Source organism: Podarcis melisellensis, assembly GCF_964234715.1.
Source record: "Podarcis melisellensis genome assembly, chromosome: 3".
NCBI classification, from domain to species: domain Eukaryota; kingdom Metazoa; phylum Chordata; class Lepidosauria; order Squamata; family Lacertidae; genus Podarcis; species Podarcis melisellensis.
The window spans coordinates 91,648,874-91,673,954 of record NC_138530.1 but is presented as its reverse complement, the minus strand read 5'-3'; the positions used below and the strand labels follow the sequence as shown (position 1 = coordinate 91,673,954).

The 25,081-nt window shown below is 43.9% G+C and overlaps 2 protein-coding genes and 1 long non-coding RNA gene across 3 annotated transcripts in view; 2 read left to right on the top strand and 1 right to left on the bottom strand.

The window, feature by feature from the left end:
* Nucleotides 1-25,081, bottom strand: part of LOC309367141 (craniofacial development protein 2-like) — a 476,702-nt gene that overhangs the window by 50,870 nt on the left and 400,751 nt on the right. The gene's annotated exons all lie outside the window — the stretch shown is intronic.
* TRIB2 (tribbles pseudokinase 2) lies at nt 196-23,843 on the top strand (the record flags this gene model as incomplete). The annotated part of the gene is made up of 3 exons (XM_081906500.1): nt 196-465; nt 6,619-6,911; nt 21,257-23,843. 3 exons carry the CDS (start codon nt 196-198, stop codon nt 21,723-21,725), a joined length of 1,032 nt encoding a protein of 343 aa, XP_081762626.1. The 3' UTR covers nt 21,726-23,843.
* LOC309367423 lies at nt 19,011-20,924 on the top strand. The gene is made up of 2 exons (XR_014167159.1): nt 19,011-19,726; nt 20,768-20,924. It is a non-coding gene; the product is annotated as an uncharacterized lncRNA (long non-coding RNA).

The following is a 25,081-nucleotide window of genomic DNA, read 5'->3' as shown; positions in this document are numbered from 1 at the left end:
CCCTCTTTTCTTCCGGCGACAGCACAAAGGCATCGTTGCGGCCGGCCTGATCTTCACAATAAACACCCCTCTCCAAAACGGTTGTGTGTGCGCGCGCGCGCTCTGCTGCTGCTGCTCGCTCCCGCCTGCATCTGTGCGTGTTGTGTGATTTTGGGGGGGGGACCTTTTTTTGGAGGGCTTGCTCTCTCCATCCCCATGAACATACAAAGGTCAACCCCAATCACAATCGCACGCTATGGAAGACCTCGGAATAAAACCCAGGATTTTGAAGAGCTCTCTTCTGTAAGGCCCACCGAGTCCAGCCAGAGTTTCAGCCCCAACCTCGGCTCACCCAGCCCGCCAGAGACTCCCAACTTGCCGCATTGCGTTTCTTGCATCGGGAAATACTTACTGCTGGAGCCTCTGGAAGGAGATCACATTTTTCGAGCCGTGCATCTGCACAGCGAGGAGGAGCTGGTTTGCAAGGTAATAACTTTCCTGCCTCTCTTCTCTTCTCCCACCCCCTGGGATTTTTTTAATATTTTTTTTAAAGCCTTTCTCTGTCTAGCGAGTTTATTTTTAGAAAGTACTCCGGAGTGGGGGCTGGGGGCGGCGGCGAGCCATTGATTTAAGCACTGGGAGAAGTTTAATTAAAACAAACAGGGAGAAAAAAAAATCCTTGCATAATTTAAACGGCTCTCAGCAACTTTCCAGACAATGGCCACGTTATAACGGTGGCCTGGAGCCAAAGACTTGGGGAGGGGAGGAGGAGGGGAGTTAGGCTCTGAAGGCCACATAGGTGGAAGTACGTTTAATCTAATTTCCCTCCTCTCTTTCCTTTCTGACTTCCCAAAAGGGAATCCCTTGCTAATTTTCAACCGGTCCTCCGAGGATATTTCACTTCCCTTGCGTGGTGCTGGATGCAAACTTGGCAAGTTGGCAGCTTTGCCTCTGTGTAAGACTGCAGTCCTGTATAGGCTTACTTGGGAGGAAGCCTGATTCCTCAGAGAGGGAGTTTTACTTGCGAGTCGACATGTGTGGGATTGGAATGTGGATCCGAATTCTTTTTTTTTTTAAAATGCACACGAGCACCAAGCCTCCTTGCTATGGATTGTTTGCAAACACAATCGCCCACGTTTCAGCAGGAAACAACAACAACAATAATAATAAATCCTTGCACACTTGCATGCTTATTTTGTTAGAAGGCCATGCAGAAAACAACAACAGGGCTCCGACTTGGTAGGTTGCTGGCTTCTCCGGTCTCTTCAGCTCCCCAGTGAAGGTAAACTGTGGAGAAAGGAAGTCCACATGCTTCTCCTATGGAGGGAAGTGGCGTCGTCCATTCACTCAGAGGCGATACTATTTCCTTTGTTCCTAAACTGCTGTGGTTACTCTTTCTTTCGCTCTCCCTGGTGCCCTCTTGGAGCTCTGCTCCTGGAACAGCCCCTGGAAAGGCTGCATGGGAAGATTGCCACACTACACCACCTTTGTAATTACAGAACATTTTCCCCCAAAATGTGTATTTTTATGGGATTGAGAACAAAACCCAAACAAGCTGCAATCCTACTGTTGAATCGGTAGGCTGTGATATAGACACATGGACTACCCTTTAAATAATCCAAGCTTTTTGGTCACTGTAGACCAGGTGGATGTTTTTATTTAGATTCATATGTGGTGGCAAAATTAAACTGCAGCCCCTGGTTCGTGGCAAAGAGCTCTCTGTTCAGGGCAGTAAAAAAATGTACTGGCCACCCGTGAGTCATGAACCTTAAATCTTAATAAAGATTTAGTTCTGTGCAGTTTATACCTGATTATGGAAAGTAGAGCCTCTCTGACCTTGCAAGGACTTCCACTGCACAAGGAACCAGAAAGTGGAGCGATGGTGCAGATCATTTAAAATGCATGCATTAGTTTGTCCAAAATAGATGCAGATCAAAATATTATCAGCCTCCTCTTGTGGGAGGTGCAGATGAAAGCCAAAGAACGGGCAGCTGAAATGCAAAGAATGACATCTTTATGAAGGTGCACAAATCTCGCAAGGCTGCCTTATCTGCTTGAAGATTTTCAGGAGCTAGTAACTTCTTTTTACGCATCTAGTAGTTAAATCAGATCCAAAACCACCTGTGATTGTGTTCTAAAGGTATAGGAAACTACTGTGCGACAGAAGCAGAACTCCTGTATGAAAGAGCATCTTTGTCCATTATAATGTCTTTGAGGAAGTGTTAGGAATTTTCATGTTTTGAGGACACTGGCAACCATTTTTCGTAACTGAACGCCTCCCTTTAAACAAACAAAAACATTTCAGTTCCCCTCGCTTGCAAAATTGTAACCCTTCATGTTTGCCTTTAAAAAAACAAAACAAAATCTGCCTCTTTGGCTGATCCTGAAAAAATAGTGCCCTTGCATATACAGATAATCATCATCATCATCATCAACCGATTTGTCTAAGTAAAAACAGGCTTGTGGATTTCCCCCCCTGCCCCACCCCCATTAAGAGCCAGTAAACAAAGGGGGGCTGATGAGGCTTAATTTAATTTGGCTGGAACCCCCTGAGTATGCAAAATGCCATTCTAGAATCCAAATGAGCTCCTTTTTTTACACTCGCTGCTGGAAAGAGCTAAACTGGACTACCTATAAAGTCACATGTCCTGACTTTGCATTAAAAAGAACAACAAAGATAAGCTTTGGGGGAGCCAGTCAAAATGACATTTAAAAAAAAGGCTCTTAGGGGGAGATTTGGCTGTTAAGGGGAAACATTTTGCTTGCATGAGGGCCACATGTTTTTATAGTACTTAGAAGGTGGTCATGGCTGCGATCCCTGATCCTGGTTACCTAGGAGTAAGCCTCATTGGATTCAGCAGGACTTCAGAGTGGACAAATAATATCATGCAGATGATGTGCTGCAAGATTTCACAAGGAGACTGCAGTTGTGGTGGGAATGTATATCTGTTCCCACAGCTTCTGGTATCATTGATGGGTTCCCCTGAAAGGAAGACATCTGGAGGACACAAAAACAAACACCACCTGCAGTGGTCTTCCCTTTTACAGATATGTAGTTAACCGGTCACCAGCCCCAAGTAAAAGATCTTTTCTCTTTCCACGCGTCAGGAATAACAGGAAGAGCTGTGGCGAATGCAGTTCATGGAATTGCCGAAGCTTGCACTTATTTATAGAAACTTGCTAGAGAGTTTCTCAACCTGCCGCAATCCTCTGCATGTTTACCTAGGACCCATTGAATTGGGTGAGACTTAGTTCTGAATGGACATGCATAGGATGTTGCTAGTAGGTATTTCAGAGGCAAGCGCTGTTCCGCTTCAGAGCATTACAGAAGATAATGGCTTCAAGACAGGTTTTGCGTGCCTTAAATTAATTTCTGAATTGCTAAGCTACAAGCTATAGAAAGAGCAAGTGGTGAGCCACAGTCATTTATCCTTACGTTGCGCAATATGGTTGGCTTGCGTTCTTCAGCATTAATCTGACTTTGTAACTTCCTGACCTTCATTACCAAGGGACAAATGCATCAGAATCTCGCAGCCTTTGCGAATAATGAAAGCCTTTGTGTCACGCACTGGTTATGCCTTCTTACTGCAGTGCACCCGTTATTCTCAATGAAACGTTCCCATTGCCTGGAATCCAAATGTCTCAAGCACTGATTCATTCATAATCGCTGGATTAGTGGAACATTTTTTTATATCTATATTTGAGTTTCCCAGCATGCTTGGCGATTCCTTGCCATTTCATTCACGAGAACGCAAGGTGGATGTGCTTGCAAGGTTAGAGAGCCACTCGTTCTGCTTAAAAAAGATGCACTAAAAATCTCCATAAGGCAAATACAAGTTTGCAAGTCCATTCGAACATTTCCCTAGTCTTATGGGTAGGGAACTCGCAACCCAGGGGGCCCAACCCCAAAGTGACATCTCATATGTTTGCCATCATTGCGTTTGCACCTAAGTTCCCCTGTTGCACATCTCCCAGAATTTTCTCCTATGCAAGCCATCACAAGCGAAGGGCTATCCATTTTGCCTCATCTTACAACCGCCCGCCCTGTCACCGTGTGAACAGCAACCGAAACCTTGTGTTTTCTGTTGCTTAGCAACGGAAACACAGCAGAGTCCTTCCCTCGTTTTTTTAGCATTTCAGACACAACTCTGAGACGTCACCAATGGCCTCTAACTCCTTCCTTTTGTGAAACAGCAAGGGAGGTGTTTTCTGTATCGCCGCTCCAAATTCCTATGTGGCGGTCAACCTTGGGTGCTTTGCTGTTGTTGGACTACAACGCCTATCCTCCTCAGCCAGCTTAGCCAATTGTCATGGAAGATGGGAAGTGTAGCCCAAGAACTGTTGGGAACCTAGGGTTGAAGAGCATGGGGATAGACAAGGAGTGGGGAATGGGATAGACTCTGCCAACCTCTGTTGGTTCTTGGGGATGGAAGAGGCCATTGCCTGCATATTGGAGAGGGGAGGAAGGAATTTGAGAGCCTTCAGCTTCCATATGAGTTGCGGACCGTGGCACTATTTGTGTTGCCCAACAAGAATTTTGACTTCCCTCATTCCTTCCACTGCCAGAGAATAGAATCATAGAATTGTAGAGTCGGAAGGGACCCTGAGGACCTTCTAGTGCAACCACCTGCAATGCAGGAATACACAGCTGCCCCATCAGGGAATCGAACCTGCAACCTCAGGTGCATTATCAGCACCACGTTCTTTAACCGACCGAGCTATCCAGGCTGTGGAAAAGGAAGGTGGTGTGTAGAAATGGGAAACAAGGCTGTGCCCTCCAAAACTACAACTTTCGCCAACCCCAGGCAGCATGGCCAGTGGTCAGGCATGATGGGAATTGAGGTCTGAAGGGCACCATGTTGACTTACCCCTCTGATAACCAGAAGAAGGCGGTGATAGTAGCACAACTTGGTGTGCAAGATGGGTGGGTAAGGGGGAATCTGTGGTCCTCCAGGTGTTGCTAGATTACAATTCCCATAATTTTTGACCATTTAGACCATGGTGGCTGGGGCTGATGGGAGATGGAGTCCAACAATGTATGGTGCCTCAACCCTGGTTTTTTAAAAAATAAAATGGGAATACAGAGGTAAGGGGGAAACTGGGAGACAACGGAGAGTGCAATTATCTCATATAAGAAGAGAAAGGTAAATTATGTCAGTAACCAATTTGTGTGAATGGTAAAATGTTAATAAAAGTTTTAGTTTTTTTTTTTTAACAAAACAACAACAGCCCTGGTTTACCAGAGAGTATGGTCCTTTTAAAGAGATGTAGCATGCTCTGCTTACTCTTTAAAACCCATGGCAGAGTTTTCATTCAGATACAGAGCCAGTGTGATATAGTAGCGAGATTGTTGGACTAGGGCCTGGGAGGCAAGGGTTCAAATCCTCTCTTGGCCTTGAAAGCTCACTGGGTAACCTTGGACCGATCACTGCCTCTCAGCCTAACCTACCTTGCAGGATTCTTGGGATTAAATGAGGAGCGGGAGAACTATGGTTGCCACCTTGAGCTCCTTGGGAGGAAAAAAGAAAAAGGTGGGATGTAAATGCATAGAACCATAGCATAGAGGAGTTGGAAGGGACCCCAAGGGTCATCTAGTCCAACCCCCTGAAATGCAGGAATCACAGCTAAATGAGTGTCTGGGTGCTGGATCCATTGGTGATATGGGTGGACGGACAGATTGGACAGCCCCTCAGAGGCAATGCATAAAAGCAAAACAAGAGTGGGGGAACCCTAAATGTTTTGAAGCATGATACAGTGGTACCTCAGGTTACATACGCTTCAGGTTACAGACTCCGCTAACCCAGAAATAGTACCTTGGGTTTAGAACTTTGCTTCAAGATGAGAACATAAATCGTGCTCCGGTGGCTTGGCAGCAGCAGGAGGCCCCATTAGCTAAAGTGGTGCTTCGGGTTAAGAACAGTTTCAGGTTAAGAACGGACCTCCAGAACGAATTAAGTACTTAACCCGAGGTATCACTATACAGTGGAACCTTGGGTTGCAAACGTGATCTGTGCGGGAGGCACGTTCACAACCTGCAGCACCGTATCTGCGCACACGTGTGATGCGATTCAGCTCTTCTGCGCATGCGTAAAGCGTGATTTAGTGGTTCTGCGCATGCGTGAGTGCCGAAACCCAGAAACCTGAAAACATGCAACCCGCAGTGTTCCCAACCCAAGGTATGACTGTACTTCCCTCCCCTCCCCTTTGCTGTAACTTTATTGGCCATCCAGAATCAGAATTTTCATAGATTCTGAGCTGTCGTCGAATTTTTTTGATGCTTTTGTTTGCAAAGAACTGGATGTTCCTTTTTAAAACAAGCCTATTTATGTTTCTCCCCTCTTATCAGCCAGGAAATTAGGCCATTCACTTTCCTTTCTCTCGCGGATATAATTTACGTAGGCCGGTTGGAGTGTGTGTTGGGGTGAAAACCCTCGTTTAGTTTTCGTAAGGAAGAAAGCACTTCCAGACTGCTCAGGGCATAGTCTGCTGAAACAGAAGCGCCAGTTTGCAATTTGGACATATTTGCTTTTGTAATATGCAGAGGGGTTTTTATTAGTTTTTAAATCGGTGTGCCTTTGCTACAGCCGGTTTCCTTTCTCTCTCTAACCCTTTTGTTTTTATTGCCAATTGCATCTCTAGGTGTTTGATATCGGCTGCTACCAAGAGTTGCTCGCGCCCTGCTTCTGCCTGCCCCCTCACGACAACATCAACCAAATCACTGAAATCATTCTCGGGGAGACGAAAGCCTATGTGTTCTTTGAGAGGAGCTATGGGGACATGCATTCCTTTGTTCGTACCTGCAAGAAGCTGAAGGAGGAGGAAGCAGCCAAGCTGTTCTACCAGATAGCGTCTGCTGTGGCGCACTGTCACGACGGCGGGCTGGTGCTGCGAGATCTCAAGCTGCGGAAATTCATCTTCAAGGATGAAGAAAGGTAAGGGATTTCTCTCCCTTCCTCCTGGCCCTTTGGAATCCACCAAGGAGTGTGTCAGGGATGCAGTGTTGAAAGGGGTTGTTTTCTGAAGGCTCGTACTGTTAGCCCCATATGGAAGTAGAGGAAACATTCCTGCCAGTTTTGATGGAGGATCTCAGAGAGCAGGTGGTGGTTATTCCACCTTGTTTCCTTCTGGTCCCTGGGGTGAAACCACTGCCGCCATGTAGCTGAAGCTAAGCAGGTCTAGGTGGGGTGAGTGTCTGGATGGGAGACCTCGTGAGAATCTGTACGGCGATGAGTTACATGAGAGAAACATGGGATTAAGATGTAATGAAATTACACGCATGCATGCATACACACACACGCACGCATGCAGTGTTCCTCATAAACTAGAATCTGTACAAGTTAACTTGTGATTTTCCTCTTAAAACCAAAGTTAATACTCCTTCCGTACACACACACACACACAATCTACACTCACAAACATATCTTTTGAACAGTGGATTTCTATTTTCCATTCATTTGATTCCTGGGAAAAAGTGGGTTGTTGTTTTTTGGCAGTTACTGTAAGAGATTGCTTTGTGGTAGAAAAGCGACGGATGGGTTTATAAGATAAATAAAAAGAAGGGATGAATAAAGCGTGTACCGCCCTCAACCCCACCCCGGTTTGGCGACTGCTTAATCTATATTCTGCTTTTTGGAGCAATAAGCCCTTGTTGCCACGGTGTTGTAAACCCCAACCTACCCTACCCACTGAACGGATTGGCCGGGATTCACTTCTGCCTTACGGAGAATCTTGCACCAAGTGACCCAAAGGGCTGCCTCTGTTGATGACAGGTGGGAACATGGAGACTAGAGGCAAAGAGTGTGCCTTCTCATTCAGGTAGAAATGTGTGAATCACTTAACAGACCTTTTACTGGCCTGTAAAGCTAGGACAGGTGTCGCTGCTGCTTTTCTAAGCGGGGCAAGCATGGGGACATCTGGGTTGTTTTAGTACAGAAAACTCTCCTCTTAAACGAGTGTTTGGTTCCTGGGGTCCACTCGTAAAACCCAAAAACGTGCAAAGCCAGGAACCCTCCGAACTGCTGCCCACCTGTGGGGAGCTGCTTACCTGTCTTGGGGCTGCTTACCTGCCTCCTTCCCATAGCTGAGTAACACTGCAATAATAGCTGTGTAAGGTGGAAATAAATAAATCAAGAGAGGGTTTCCTCCTCTTTCCATTCATTTATTTTCTCCTCACCTGCAGAAAGCTGTGATCGTGTAAGTAAAAGAAGCATAAGATGTGAGTTACCTGTGTGATGTTTGTTGTTTTCTCTCTTTTTTTAAGAGAGATGTCACTTTTGGAGCAGAGGTTCTAACACACACACACACACACACACACACACACACACACACTTGCAATGCATTAAGCTTGACTTGAAAGGACCTTTTGTAATTCTTTGTTAATGTAATGAATTAGCACATGTTAATCTGGTTTTTTAAGCTTGCTAATAATATCCACAGAGGTAAGGAGACTGGAGGAGGCAGTGGAAGGGAAAAAAGACATGTTGCCTGTGTGATGTCCCGTAAATACAGCAGGATTCTTAGATGTTTGGGATGACTGGATAAGGCAAAGGGGTGTTTTACCTTTTCATCTTGGCACTATAAGCAAGCAAGAGTGAGTGTCTGCTAATCAGTGCTGATGATTAGAATTCCTTTCCTGTGCTTATCAGTTTTCTAGGGTACTTACATCATGTAAGGTAAATGCCATGGCTGGAGTTGACAGGCACAAGAGGGAATGGTGCTAGAACAATGAGGACCAGAAACAAAAAGTTGCTCAGTCTTCAGGGTGACCTGCAAAACATTTTTTTTTTAAGAGTTACAATTTTTTCTGCATTACTTGAAACCTCCTTAGCATGTTTCATAAAGTCTTCTTCAAATGCAAAGCGTGAAACAGTACATTCCTGAAACCACAATACAGTGGTACCTCAGGTTAAGTACTTAATTTGTTCCGGAGGTCCGTTCTTAACCTGAAACTGTTCTTAACCTGAAGCACCACTTTAGCTAATGGGGCCTCCCGCCGCCGCTGCACCGCCGTAGCACAATTTCTGTTCTCATCCTGAAGCAAAGTTCTTAAGCTGAAACACTATTTCTGGGTAGCAGAGTCTGTAACCTGAAGTGTGTGTAACCTGAAGCATATGTAACCCGAGGTACCACTGTAATTGGTATCTACAAAGAAAAAACTGGCTAGTGCGTTTGACTGACTGGTGAGAGTGTTTAGCTTTCCTTTCCTTTTGCCATCGCTGGATGAATGTTAAAAATGCTCTCACACTTTTTGACTGTTTCCCCGCCTACCAAGGAAACCAGGAAAGCTTTTAAGAGTAGACAGAGCATTTGCCTGTTGTGTTATACACACACCCACACACTATGCATGCACCTGTGCTCACACAGGCAAGTCTTTCTCCTTCGCTTCCCATTTTCCAAATACTGGAAAATGCCCAATTCCTAGCTGGCAATATGGATTTGGCAGAATAAAATTGGTGGTGGTTGGTGATAGGAAATGTTAACTGCAAACTTGATTAGTTGGATCGCCTTCTCAAGCTGTGATGTTCAAACTTCCCTAGCATAATTCCTGGGTGACGTGGAATGAACTTTTGATTGTATTCAAACTACTATTGATTTAGAATTCAAACATCTATAAAGTTTTCGAACTGCTAGGCTGGTAGGAGCTGGGACAGAGCAATGGTAGCTCTCCCCATCACACAGATTCGAACTGCTGACCTTGCGATCAGGAAGCCCAAGAGACTCGGTGGTTTAGACCACAGTGCCACCTGCGTTCCCCATCCCCCCCTTGCTTGTAATGTGTTGGTTTCTCCCCCTAACCACCCACCCTGGGCCTACAATAGAGTAACTGGAGTCTTGGTTGAAATGAGAAGTATTTTGAACACAGTTCCCCATGTTCCCCTGTAGTGGAACATGGAACTTAAATTTAACTTAGGAGACTTAGATCAGTTGATTTGCAGCTACTTTCATGCAACGGCTTTGGGGTCTTTTTCCTTGCACACCTTGTCACAACTATGAATTTGGGAAGCCTGGTTGGGGCGTGTGCCCAAAAGCCTGAACTGGAATACTTATGTGAAAGCAAAAAAGCCCCCTTCCATTTAAACACACACACCCATTTTCATCCAATGAATGGGACGCAGGTGGCGCTGTGGGTTAAAGCCTCAGCACCTAGGACTTGCTGATCGAAAGGTCGGCGGTTCGAATCCCTGCGGCGGGGTGCGCTCCCGCTGCTCGGTCCCAGCGCCTGCCAACCTAGCAGTTCGAAAGCACCTCCAGGTGCAAGTAGATAAATAGGGACCGCTTACCAGCGGGAAGGTAAACGACGATTCCGTGTGCGGCTCTGGCTCGCCAGAGCAGCGATGTCACGCTGGCCACGTGACCCGGAAGTGTCTTCGGACAGCGCTGGCCCCTGGCCTCTTAAGTGAGATGGGCGCACAACCCCAGAGTCTGTCAAGACTGGCCCGTACGGGCAGGGGTACCTTTACCTTTACCTTATTACCTGAATGAAAGTTTCAATAGGCTGCTATTCAGCAAATGTGTCCTAGATGCTTTGAGTCATTCTGTTGTTTGTTGGGAACTGCCCGAGAAGCCAATGGGCAGTGCATACAACTTTGCCTACGATATTGTTTGCTTGAAATGGCAACACCTAGATCTCTTGTGTGGATGGAGTTGTCGGAGCAAAATGGATGCAAATAATTTGATGTTGGGGCCAAAGCACAAAGGCATGGTCCCATCTATCTTTCAACTCTGTTGATAAGGATCGATCTGTGGGTCTTGCATAAAATAACTTTTATGCTCTTTTAAATTATAAGAGTCTAGAGCTAAAACACTCCCTAGGTACAGAGCTTGCTTTGAGTGATAGATTTATTTTTCTTGCCAGCAAATTATTAATGTTTGGAGGGTATTAAATCTTCAATTATATTCAAATATTAGCTGTCAAAATATTTGACACTGAAAAAGTTTGTGCTTGTTAATCAGTCTTGTTAACAAGGTTGGGATCATTTTTAAAATATTGAGACTTAAGGCATTCTGTTTACTTCTGAATTTCCTTGCATAAAAAGAGATTTGTCTCTAGGTGAGAGTTGAGAAAGAACCTGACTTGCCTTTGTGTTTTGTGCTAATATAAACATCAGTCCCAATAGTTTAAAAAGCCAGTGTGGTACATGAATGCCTACTAGGTCTGTATGTAGTTATGTTGGTCTGTATGCTTTCATTATCTAATCCCACCTGCTCACCTTGTTTAGCTAGGATTTGCATTACAACCAAAATCTGCAAAGGCTAGAGTCAGTCCTAGCAAGACCTAAGCTGATCAATTAGCATATCACTGTAGCAGCAGCATAGGAGTTCCTTCCTCATGGCACAGTCATACCTAGATGGAATAGTAGTGTAGGTATGATTCCTTCCTATGCCCCTTGTACCTGGACCTCCAGGGAAGACAGCAGCCAGGCACAACTGGCTTGCAGGAAAGTAGGTATTGTGCCACTGTGGCACATAGGAAGTGACCTTGTAACAAGTCATAGCATTGGTCCATCTAGTGGTGCATTGTCTGCACTGGACTGGTAGCAAGTTTCCAGGCAGGATTCCAGGCACGGGACAGTCCCACCTCCTTGGGGATGCTCGGGACTGAACCTGCAAAGCTCTCCCACTGCCCTTCTCCTTAGGAGTTGGACCTAAGGCATGTTGGACCTATGGAAGGAGTTGGACCTATGGAACGCCCTCCCACCAGATGTCAAAGAGAAAAACAACTGGGAGTGGCCGCTGAGACCACATAACACCAGTCTTGAAAGACCTACATTGGCTCCCAGTATGTTTCTGAGCACAATTCAAAGTGTTGGTGCTGACCTTTAAAGCCCTAAACAGCCTCGGTCCAGTATACCTGAAGGAGTGTCTCCTCCCTCATCGTTCTGCCCGGACACTGAGGTCCAATGCCGAGGGCCTTCTGGCAGTTCCCTCGCTGCGAGAAGCCAAGTTATAGGGAACCAGGCAGAGGGCCTACTCGGTAGTGGCGCCCGCCCTGTGGAACGCCCTCCTACCAGATGTCAAAGAGAAAAACAACTACCAGACTTGTAGAAGACATCTGAAGGCAGCCCTACTTAGGGAAGCTTTTAATGTTTGATACATTACTGTATTTTAATATTTTGTTGGAAGCTGCCCAGAGTGGCTGGGGAAACCCAGCCAGATGGGCGGGATATAAATATATTATTATTATTATTATTATTATTATTATTATTATTATTATTATTATTATAGCTAATGGGGTATGCACAGTCCTACTGCATTGCTTTCTAGTTATACCTTCCTGTAGATGCTTGGGTAAATCATTTCAGGTTTTTGCTCTGCTCTGCTCTGTTTTGTTTTATTTAACAATTCAGCGAAAGGAAACTCAGCCCACAAAAATGTGACCAGAGACACAAGCTGTTACATTCCTTACCGGTTGCCAAGTAGTAAGATTTCTCAGAGCAATGAATGACTCTGGTTTTTTAACCGCCTGTCACCCTTTATTGCAGCCAGCTGATTTACAGTGATTTACAGTTGGAGCTAGTAACCTTTTGAGCAATGCTTTGGGTAAGGGGGGGGGGTGAAGCCATGGAGGAATTATGGGAGGCCCCTGTTTTAAGATTCATCTTAAGGCTGAGCTTATGAATTTATTGGTTCCGGAACGATCACGACATCGGTGATGGGTTTCTGCAGTCATGCTAGGTCACAAAATGCTTTGCAGCTTTCGTAGCATGCTTCATCTCAGAAACCCTGTGTGGTAGGCTGTTGCTTTTTCCACTTGAGGAACTGAGGCTGTAGAGTTTGGGATTTGACAGACTCCTGGTTGCAGAGGTTATGGGGTGGGGTGGGGGGAGTCCCATACTTTTTTCCCACACTGAATTTGTCCTAGTTGTCAACATCAAGTGGCAGCACTGATCTGTTAAGTGTCGGCCCAACACAGACAGGACTGAGCATATATTCCAGATTCTTAGATCAAGGTAGCAGATGTGCTGCTCTCCAGAGGTTGTTGGACTAAAATTTCCATCATTGTTGACCATTGGACCATTGCTAGCTTGGTTTGACAATATCTGGGACCCACCGTGTTGGGTATCCCTGCCTTAGATGCCAATATGAAATTTCCAGGGATCTGTGCGCCAAGCTACACGTTGCACTTAATGTATAGTGTACCAGGATGTCGCCCAGTTTCAATTTTAGTTAATTGCAAGTGCGAACGGAGATGAGAATTTTTCATGGGATCACAGCTGAAGAACAAGCTTATCGGAGTCTCTGACAGCCCAGATTGCAGGTTGGTTTTGAGCTGGAATTTTGTGTATGTGAGGTATCACCTAGAATGATATTTTGCTGAATTTCCTCCCAATAGGTTTTGCCACCTGCACCTGATTTTGCTGCTCCCTGATCTGCTGTTTCTACCAGCACTCTTTGCCTGGTTTGTGGGTCTGGCTGACTCAGCGTAGGAAAGGATATCCACCGTTTGGAAGACCAGCCAAAAGCACGCTTAGAGCTTGGATAGAATGTTGGAGGAGGGGAAAATAAAGATCTGCATTTAGTTTTAAATTGAATTGCATCCTTTTACGGCTATGTCATATGTGACCCATCCTCTGTAAGACGATGTCAGTTGGTTTTATGGTACTGCAGATCTCGCTGGTAAAAATTGAGTGGTGTTCCATTTTCCTTTGTATTCCGGATTCTTTCCTTTATCCACTTTGATATCTGTGCCATTCCCTCTTGCTTTCTTGTGTAACTCTCCCCCCTTGAGGTGCACACATGCTGAGAAGCCATGTTTATGTAACTATGGAGGATGATAGTCCTTATTAACTCAGAACCGAGAAGAAAGTCGCAAGGTCAAATGAAGGGTCATCTTTGCTGTGGCAGGTGAAAGAAGAGATCAGTTTTCATCTCAGAAGCACCCCGCTTTTTTCTCATGATTTTGGAACTTGTCCATGTGTAGAAAGACTGTGGGAGGGGTTTTTGTTTGTATTTTCGTCCCCTTTGGGCAATAACTCTCATTTATCAAATAACAGAAAGGGAATAGTTATGGAACTTCCTTGGCATCAGAGTTTAGACTACTCTTTTTGGATTTCAACATCTACTCATGTTGTCGTTTAGTCGTGTCCGACTCTTCGTGACCCCATGAACCAGAGCACGCCAGGCACTCCTGTCTTCCACTGCCTCCCGCAGTTTGGTCAGACTCATGTTTGTAGCTTTGAGAACACTGTCCAACCATCTCATCCTCTGTTGTCCCCTTCTCCTTGTGCCCTCCATCTTTCCCAACATCAGGGTCTTTTCCAGGGGGTCTTCTCTTCTCATGAGGTGGCCAAAGTATTGGAGCCTCAGCTTCAGGATCTGTCCTTCCAGTGAGCACTCAGGGCTAATTTCTTTAAGAATGGATGTGTTTGATCTTCTTGCAGTCCATGGGACTCTCAAGAGTCTCCTCCAGCACCATAATTCAAAAGCATCAATTCTTCGGCGATCAGCCTTCTTTATGGTCCAACTCTCACATTATTCGCTTATATTGTGTAACAAAAGATTCAGCAGTGGAATTGATAATCCTGATGAATGTTGGTGCCTGGAATCTCGAGAAATGGTACATGTAAGGGTTTGACAAATCAAGTCTTGCATCTGCTCCTGATTTTTTACTCCTCCTTTCCAAAGTGCCACATCGCCAAAGACCCAGCAGGTCTACAGGACTGTGAATGCACATAGTGGCAAGGATGTTGTAGTTCCATGCTCTAGAACTTGATGTGATTGCATATACCCCTTGTGACATGCTCCAATTGACTCCTTTGTTTGAATCCTACCCTCCCATTGTGATGGCCCCCACTGACTTGCTTTGGGGTTTGTAAAGTCATGTTGCTTCATTCTGAAAACATAACATTCCACCATCCCTGGTGGGGTCCCAGTCATGAAGCACCATCAGATCCTGACTAACTTCAGCTCCAGGGTTGAAGGGACCTGTGGTTCTCCAAATGTGTTGCTGGACCACAGTTCCCCTCATCCTTGACCATGCTGACGGGGGTTGATGGGAGGTGGAATCCAGTAACATCTAAAGAGCTGCAAGTTCTCAACCCATCCTGTTCCTTCCTTATCGTGCCAGCAGGGTCACCGTGTTGTCTCCTTAGCCCTGGCAGAAACTCAAGGCGTAGGCTCTTTCCAGATCAAGTGTATTCTGCTTGCGCGGTTACCCACTACTAGTGTTGCATAGTGCTCTGCCAGCATGCTGGGCGAGTGGAGCGATGACATTGTGCTCAGTGGGTTTCATTTCAAGGATAGGATTTCCCTGTGCATCAGAATCTCTTTTGTAACCCTCGGATTCATCAGGGAAGAATAATGTGAACCGCTGTAGAGGGGGGAAACGTGTAGGACAGGCTGATTGTTTGCCAGAAACGGATGCTAACTCAGGAGTTTTCTTTGAAGGTCCTTCTGGAAAAGGCTTAATTGATCAGGTTTTGTTACATTGCAAAAGGGCCAAGTCTGAATGGACTCGAGTAATGAATGGCATATTGATAAGAAATTCAGAATGGTATTGTTTTTCATGGGCTTCCCTGACGGTTTCTATGGGGACAAAGACGCATTTCCCGTCTGAGTGCTATTTGCTGCCCTCTGATTGCACTTCTGTGGTTTCATTCACCAGTAATGGGAAAGCATTCACAGGCAGAATAGCTTCCCCTTTTTAAATAGCAATGATTCAAGCTTGCTTTTTTTTTTTTTTTAAGCATTAGACTAATGCAGGGTTCTGTCAGTGATCTGAGAGCTGCATAATGCTGTCTGCCCAAGTGCTTCTTCTATCTCCTCTTCCGAACTGAAATGATATACTCTAATTACACTGGCTCTGACAGAAGGCTTTGCATTATATAGTAAGTTTTATAAAGCGGATCTTATCTAGCTGTGTGGAAGCCCCTATTTATCTAACTAATTTCAGCGCAACCATTCCCATGGCTAAGGGAAACAGCAAAACAATTGGTTTACAGGATGTCTTTAAAAATGGAAGCTCGTGTTAGGAGAATATTTTTTTTTTCTTCATTCCGACTCTAAATCTAGATTCTAATCTAAAACGTGATGGTGGCAACTTGCTGCTTGAAATATCCATTGGAGTTTTGTGTCCGTTCTGCCTGTGGCACTTTGTTTAGCAGCTGGGTTCAAAAAAAAGCATTGCAGGCGATGCCATAAATACAACCCTAGTCATAAATGTAACCCTAGTCACTGTTGTCTGCGCCTACCCTGCATGCATGACACAATGTGGCTTATTCTTTATACATTGCAGATAATTTGGAAATGACGTGTTTCTCTCTCTCCCTCCCCCCACCCCCCATTTCCTACCATGTGCTAGAGGCAAAGAACCACCCTCTGGCATTCACTTCTACAGACTTGGGAGAGAGGTGACAATTCATTGTCCTGGGCTTTCCTACTGTCTTGCAGGTAGTCTCTCTTTCCCTGCATTTGAGATTGTGCTGCCAAGCCAACCAAAATTATGGACAATACCGCCTTTCCTAATCATAATGTGTCATGCTTTTGTTTCTCTTACTCTTCGGATGCACTAGGGTAGCAATTGTCTATGCTAAATAATTTTAGGGTTCTTGTACTTTCCCCATAATCAGTTTTATGAACAAATGAAGCCTGCCTCTCTCTCTCTCTCTCTCTCTCTCTCTCTCTCTCTCTGTGTGTGTGTAAAAAGCTACCCAGACATTGATCCACGGTGTATTTGCTCTGGGCCAATCCATTCAGCAGGATGAAAGCATGGCTCCTCCTCCTCCTTTTTTCTTTATCCTGCGAGAGATTATAGTGGAACATGCAGATAAAGGCCAGCTGTTGTTCAGTGGCCTGGTTTAAACAAAATCTGCTTTGCTGTGACTGCAGGTCCTTGATTCTTCAGTACAGTATAGAAAGGGTTGGTGTGTGCGCGTGTACTGAGAATCAAACGAAGCCAAGCTTGGTATTCCAGTCTTTGTGGCAGGAGTCAGACATGTAACAAAAGGACACCCTTTTGTTCAGAAAAACCCCGGAGTCCATTAAGCAACAGATATCTCAGGAAGGGAGACGAGAGTTGAGGTGGGGAGGATTCCTGACCCTCCAATGTCAGATTTTCTGCTAAAGAATAAACAGAAGAATAGAGAGAGAGACATGGGACGTGCATAAATCTTTTGGAAAGGTAACCAAGGCAAGGACAAAAAGCACGCTGCTTTCTGGTTTCTTATCTGTGGCAGTTATGGGCATTGCATGTTGACTGACACAACAGCAGAGATAATTGAGGGAAAGCAGGGTTGGCAAAAGGGTGGGGATGATGATTACATAAATTGCCAGGAGATGAACAGAATAAAGCAAATACCCTGTATGCATATTCAGCATGACACATGCTTAAGCTAACAGGGTGTACAAAGGAAAGGCAGCTTCTATATTCTTCAGAATTTCTGTGTTTTCTAATTTTCATTCCGGAGACCCAAACCAACCAACTCTCCTAAGTTGTTAATAGATCTGTTGCTGGGGTAGTTCTGACTATAATAAAGCTAGCAACACTTTGGTGGTAGGGATTTCTCATACGCTGAATTTGTGCTAGAACTGTATGGGAACGTCATTTGTGGGGACTGGGAAACAAATATGCTTCCACAGGTCTCAGGCATGGAGAAGAAGTATAGCTCAGAGATACAGCACAGGACCTTTCCCCCGTCCCCTCAGATTGTACGTGAAATATAAATGGTATGTGCTTCTGAGAAAAATCACCTCACGTGTCATTGTTTTGTATTCGGCATTCAAAATTCGCCAGGTGCCAGGCGCATTTTGACTTGGTTATCAACCATTTTGTGACCAAGTGCCAAGATGGCGCCTGACGTCTCCCACCATCTGGAGGTGCATGTTTTCACACATCAGCAACATATCCTGTAGTATTCTATCCGTTGTATTTAATTAGCACAATCAGAAATAATTTCAGGAAATGAAAGGTTGTGTTGAAAAATACAACTTTCAAGCCGTCTGGCCCCCAAACGGCAAACAGGTGTTCCTTTTTGGCGACTGTAACCCTGGTTTAAGGAGCCATTTGGCGCCTAGCTCATATATGTCTGAGTTTCTAGCTCTTATTTGTTTGCTTGTTATTTGCATCTGTAAACCTCCCCATATCAAGGAAGATCTCAGGGAGGAGAGCATACATAATAAAAAGCATAAAGCAATTAATTTAAGCATCGTTAAAATCACATTAGATCAATAAAAACTATCCGCAACAATTCAGCTGCAGCATCTGAAATGGTCATATTCACTCCCAAAGCTGCGCCAAATGCCTCTGTAAGCAGATGTGTCCTAAGCTGTTATCTGCAAAACAATCAGTGAGGGAGGCTGACTTAAAAGAGAAGCTGCAAGCAAGTTTTTAAGTATGCCTTGATTAAGAATTGGAAGGGTCAGGGCTATATGCTTCAGATCTTGCTTGCATCCGGTTGTTCATCCTTCGGGCAAGAAGTGCCCGACTGCAGCTAAAGAGATAGTGGCTGTGCCCCGTAGTAGTTTATTTCTGTGTTTGTTCCCGGGTTTCACTTAAAGCTGGTCTGTATGTTGACCATTTGGAAATGGGTGCATGTGCAGTACTCTGGCAGCACCTCCATTGTACATCGAGCGAAATGTGCCACTCAACGTGCGGCTACAGCTGCACTTACGTTGGCCTGGATTTCTGCAAACCTTCCACCTATTTTTGGAAGCGGACAAACAATGGAAATAGGCCATATATCTCACATTGTGTGTTGCTGGGTAACACACACACACTCAGGTTAGGTGTCTGTTGTGCACATAGTATTTCTAGATCGTAAACGTGAACCGGCCCTCCAAGAGAGACAAAGCAGTCAAGGGCAGCTTTTGCTGGTGCTTTTTAAAAAGCAAACAGTTGTTTCTGGAAGTAGTCACGTTATATAAGAATGGCATGGAAGTGAAAGCAAAGTACAGTGGTACCTTTGGTTATGAACTTAATTCGTCCCGGAGGTCCATTCTTAACCTGAAACAGTTCTTAACCTGAGGTACCACTTTAGCTAATTGCGCCACTGCGCAATTTCTGTTCTCAACCTGAGGTACTACATCTGGGTTAGAGGAGTTTGTAACCTGAAGCGTTTGTAACCCAAGGTGTTTGTAACCCAAGGTACCACTGATGATTATGATTATTTATGAAAGGAGTCCAGGGTTGCAAATGTAATAAGGGCCCTGCTGGATCCAGGATTAACGATATACCAATATATCACTATGTCTGAAATAAGGATGGAACTACGCAGAGGCATTGTCTAGCTTCACGGTTTTCCCCGTACACACACGTATTCAGTCATACCTCATGTTACGTTTGCTTCAGGTTGTGCTTTTTCAGGTTGCGTCCTGCGGTGATCCGGAAGTACCGGAAAGGGTTACTTCCGGGTTTTGCCGCATGTGCAGACATGCAAAATGATGGATCCCGTTCGCAACCAGAGGTACCACTGTATCATGATTCATGATATATTGCCAGGTCAAAAATTATGAAACCGATATCACAATATGGACTCCAAATCAGCTTGGGTCAATATATCACCCAGCCCTACTTTATGCTCAACATTGCACCTGGGATTTAGTTCTCAATGATGTAGCATAATTTTTGTTTGGGCTGTATGTACCACTTCAGATGGTTTGGTGGGCAGAGAGCTCCTCATGGGGCAATGCTCCTTCATTAATTATTTTTCATATCCTTCTACATGGGCAACTACCAGGTTAGGGAGAAAGTTTCTAGTCTAGTTGACTCAGTGGCATACTGTTTATTAGTTTTCTATGTAGAATAAGTTTTGTTTAATGAATAAGAATTCAATCTCACAATCCACATCTGAAGTGGTATAGTCCAGACACAGGTTTATCACCTCAGTTAGGCCTTGGACAACATCAGCAATGCACATGTGTACCTGAAGGTTTTCCAAATACTGTTGCATTCCCACACTAGTTTCTTAAATTACTGGTATAAAAGATCCCCTTTGTGACTTGATAGGATAAGTAGCATATAGTATGTCACTAGGGCTTTTGAAAGCTAGTGAGTAGCATCCCTTAGCAATGGCTTTTACCACATTTTATTATTATTGACTAGCTGGGACATTATCAAATCAAATTTTACTACTTCCTTACTGACACTGAGAACTGGAAGTTGACTTCCAGTGGCATGCAATGGCTGCTTTTGAGAAGATTTTGGAATATAGAGGATGCACTGAGGGAGAAATCAACAATAGCTTTTTAGCCATGGTGAAATGCTAGCTTCTGTCCTGTTAGGTAAGAGCTAGTGAATTAAACAATTTATGACTTCCTTGTCCAAAGGGTCATTGTCAAAAGGACTTGCTGGTAAATATGGCTGGATGCTTTTAGTTTTTTTATTGGCTATCTGTTTTCTAAACTAGAACCTAACAAGCTGGTGGTAGAATACTGAGCTAATTGCTCGGTTGTCCGTGAATATGAGTGGGTGTGGGTGTAACCTTGAGGAAAGGAAGATTCAGTGAATAAATGAACCCTTTTGGGGTGCTAGATTTCTGGGAAACTTCCAGAGCTTACGAGGCTACTGCAGAGGCCAGTTGCTATACTAAACAAATACATGACTTTGCATCACTTGTGTTCATTTTCTGTACTTAAGTGTGAGAGTCTGGTTGACTTCTAAGGCATGTCTATATACTTTTTTTCTTACACAAGTGAAAATGCTCCTGTGAGTCACCATGATCTGAAGTTACTGGGTTTTTTTTGTCCTTGTTACTGTTTTCTTCTTTTTATTTTAGGGGTAGTCTTATAACTGTTTGAGTTAATAATAATAAAAGAATCACTTTCTGTCAAATTTTTAAACAAATACCTTAAGCAAAATGAAACAAATACTTTAAACTTGAGAAATGGGGATTGTGTCTAATGGGAAAACCATGCCTTGGAGGGAAAACTTACTGGGTTATGAGTTACATTGGTATCTTTTCAGTGTAGTCTTTAGCTGTGTTTATGAAGCATCTCAAGTGTTGTTCTTTTTTAAAAAAAATAGTAATGGAGACGATAGGCTTTGGTTTGGCTTATGTAGTTCTCTGCAAGCCGTCGGTTTTCTAAACTAAAAACCACTGGTGTTCCGCTTTCCAACAAGTCCAATGAAATGTGTGAAAGGAAACTTCTGAAATAGTCAGTGCCTATCTTAAACTCCCTGGATATTCATTTGCCGGACCAGCTTCTGGCATTTTGGGAAATACTTGGGTCGTTTCCCAGTTTTGTGAGCATTATTGAATGTCCTTTGTCTTGGCGCAACAAGGCAACAGCGTGGGTATTTGTCAATGAGTCTAACTGTGTCCTGTCTCTTCTTGCCCTAAAGGACTCGAGTAAAATTGGAGAGCCTTGAAGACGCTTACATTTTGCGAGGGAACGACGACTCCCTTTCCGATAAGCATGGATGCCCCGCCTACGTGAGCCCAGAGATCTTGAACACAAACGGCAGCTACTCTGGCAAGGCGGCCGACGTGTGGAGTCTAGGAGTCATGCTGTACACCATGCTCGTTGGACGCTATCCCTTTCATGACATTGAGCCTAGCTCTCTCTTCAGCAAGATCCGCCGCGGGCAATTCAGCATTCCAGAGACTCTATCCCCCAAGGCGAAATGCCTTATACGTAGCATTCTGCGCCGGGAGCCCTCAGAAAGGCTGACTTCGCAGGAAATTCTGGACCACCCTTGGTTTTCTACAGATTTTAATGTGTCTAATTCAGGATATGGTGCTAAGGAAGCAACGGATCAGCTGGTGCCTGACGTCAACATGGAAGAGGACTCGGACCCGTTCTTCAACTGAGCGTCGGGGACTAGTGTTTTGGGTGCTGCATGGCCAGGAAGGGACAACATGAAGGGAGTCCTTTCTGGCCGTGCAGAATTATATCTGTGTCTCAGCCTGGCTTGATAGCAAGAGAGAGAATGAGAGAGACAACCTGGAGTTCTTTTTTTTCCTGGTTGGAGAAGGAACGCCCAATAAGTGAGCTAACACCACAGATGTAGCATGTGGATGGTTTAGATGGGAGGAATCGTTGCTATTCAGTTAGATTGACATAGAAAATAACGGAGGCGGCAGCACACAGAGAGACTGTAGCTTCTCATCTTTATGGAGCCAAGGACACTACGCATCCCAAGTTCCAGTGCAGCCACTAATCCACTCCTGATTCCGTTTCGTTTCATATATTTACAGTTCCCAGTAAATAGAAACTTTTGCCTCAACTTGCATCTTGGCATCGCACTGTTAGATATTTAACTTCAGCCATTATTCAGGGAAGGTACAACTAGCTATTATTTTATTCTTTGTTTTCCTGGATTATTTCCCACCCCCCCCCCAACAAAAAAAATCTGATGTTTAATAGTTACAAGTGGGATTCATTTTCGGCGGGCGGGGCGGGGGGGTAGCGCACAAAAAGGAACACACGAGAAGTGGGTGCTAAACCATGCCTTTTGATAGGTTGTTCTAAAGTTGACGTTTCTCCTTATTTTATTTTGGGCCAGGAGGAATTAACATTTAAAATGTTCTTTTCCACGTCCCTTGAAGTGATGAAAACTCACAATCTGTTCAGGGTTAGTTTGATTATTGTTGTTATTATTGGTCAAATGGCTTTGTGGCAGGAAGCAGCTACAATTCAGACGTATTTGACTGTTTTATTAGCAAAACTGACAACAACGAAAAGGAATAATTGTCCATATTTGGGGTTATGTGTTTTTCTTCTTAACCGGGATTGAAAACACTGGCTTCCAGTATACTGCACATGAATTTTGACCACAATATTTGGGTAAGGCTACCTTTGCATCACCTAAAGAAGAAAAAGGGGGAAAGCCCTAATCCTGTAAACAAATTTTCCTCTGACACCCCTGAACATGATCAGAAGAGCTTTTTTTATTTGAAGGGAAAAAGGCACCCCTACACTTACTTTGTGGAAAGGCAATGACTTGGGTTTTCTTGTTTTCATTTTAATTTTCTTCTCATTGATCTATTAATAAGCTGAATATTACCACGACACAGATCTGTCTTCTAAAAAGTACACGGTAATATGCACCTTTTTGTATTGTCAAGACTTATTTATTGATTAAACTGTCACAGTTGTGATGAATTAAGCCAGTACTTAATTACGGGTTGACTTGGGGGTGACATGTTACATGCTGTAGTTAACACACTTCTGTTTTGCTCTTCAGGTATTCCTGTCCCTAAATGATAATACTTTATTTTTTACTCTTATTTTAGCCTGCCCACCCAACGCCACCACCTTCCTTAGAGAGCTTTCATTTTGATTTAGACTGGCAAATGATTTTTATTACTGCTTTTTATATTGCTGTATGATATTGAGGGGGTGTTGGGGTGGGTGGGGACACAAGAAAACAAACAAAACAGAGATCTCTTGGCATAAATATTTGTGTTTCCAGTACCTCAGTTGTTCTGATGTTACTGCCTGTATGCGTTTTTTGTGAAGTGGTCATGTTTTTTGGATAGGTACACGTGGACTCTGTAGTATGTAAATGTTACTTGAATTTCGTGCTTAATTATAGTTATGTGGCATGTGCGTACTTGGCATTTGACGTATGGATGCTATACACCTGCTCTTGCAGGGAAGGTTTCGATCCCACTCTCAAGTTGATAGTTCCACAGTTCCTTATCAAGAGACAAAGCTGCAGCTGACCTGCCTTGGTTCTATTTTGGTATCTTAAGAATATAAAGGAGTAATGTTTTTACACTCTGAAGATGGTGCTGTGTTGAGGGATTTCTTCTTTTTTAAAAACAAACAAAACAACAATGTTTATTATTTTATAAACTTGTAGGAGGAAAGATTGGTGATGTGCATGGTGGGATTTTACTGCCTCTGGTGCTTTGTCTTGTATTTGGTTTAATGTTTTTTGTCCTAATCTCTTCAATAAACAAAATTGTGCATATTTAACTAAATTCAACTTGTGAAGGCTTTATTATTATTATTATTATTATTATTATTATTATTATTATTATTATTATTGGTTTACTGCCCTATATACATGGGTCTCATTATTAACCCAGGTAAAGGTAAAGGACCCCTGGATGATTGAATCCAGTCAAAGGCGACTATGGGGTTGCAGCGCTCATCTCACTTTCAGGCCGAGGGAGCCGATGTTTGTCCACAGACAGCTTTCCGGATCATGTGGCCAACATGACTAAACCGCTTCTGACACAACAGAACACCGTGATGGAAACCAGAGCGCACGGAAACGCTGTTTACCTTCCCGTCACACCAGTACCTATTTATCTACTTGCACTGGTGTGCTTTTGAATTACTAGGTTGGCAGGAGCTGGGACAGAGCAACAGGAATTCACTCCGTCACAGGAATTCAAACCGCCGACCTTCCGATCGGCAAGCCCAAAAGGTTCAGTGGTTTAGACCACAGCGCCACCCGTGTCCCTTCTTAACCCATGGCTAGAGGCATGCAAGCACAAGATTCTGAAAATATAAAGGGGGAAGGCCCATAGGAGTAGGGCACATGTTTTGCATGTAGGAAGACCAAGATATAACCCCTGGAGTCTTACAAGGACTCCTTGCCTGAAGAGTCACTGCCTGCCAATGTAGACAATGGATAATCTGATTCTGTATAATGCAGCTTCCTGTGAATTTTTCTTTCTTTCAAAAAAACCCCCCAATCTTAGTTCTGAAGTCAGACTTGAATACTAGACATAAAGACTTGGAATATTTGACTGAATCTGCATTAGTGTCCGAATTAAAAACGTTGGATTTTAACTCTTTGCTACATACAAGCTTGATTTGCTTAGAGATGCTGATTTTAAAATGCTTTCCTTTTATTTTAGGGCATATTCTCTGCATTTCAAAACAACACAGTTCTGTTTATGAAAGGTGCAATTTAGAATTACACACACAGACCCTTCCTCACGAGATGGCTATTAGGTTAAAATTAGCCAGACACATTGTAGTTGTGTGTTGAATATTTTGGCAATAACTGTTGATGCAGAGATTCATTCATTAATTTAATTTATTAGTCACTTCATACTGGGTAATCCCTAGGCAACTGACAAATAAGTTTAAAAATTTCTCAAATGTCATCACTTCCGCCCTTCACTCTGAGGACAGATTGTGGTAAGCACACAATAGCTACCATTTCTCAGGTAATGACTTTTTAATTTTAAAAAAGGTGTATAAA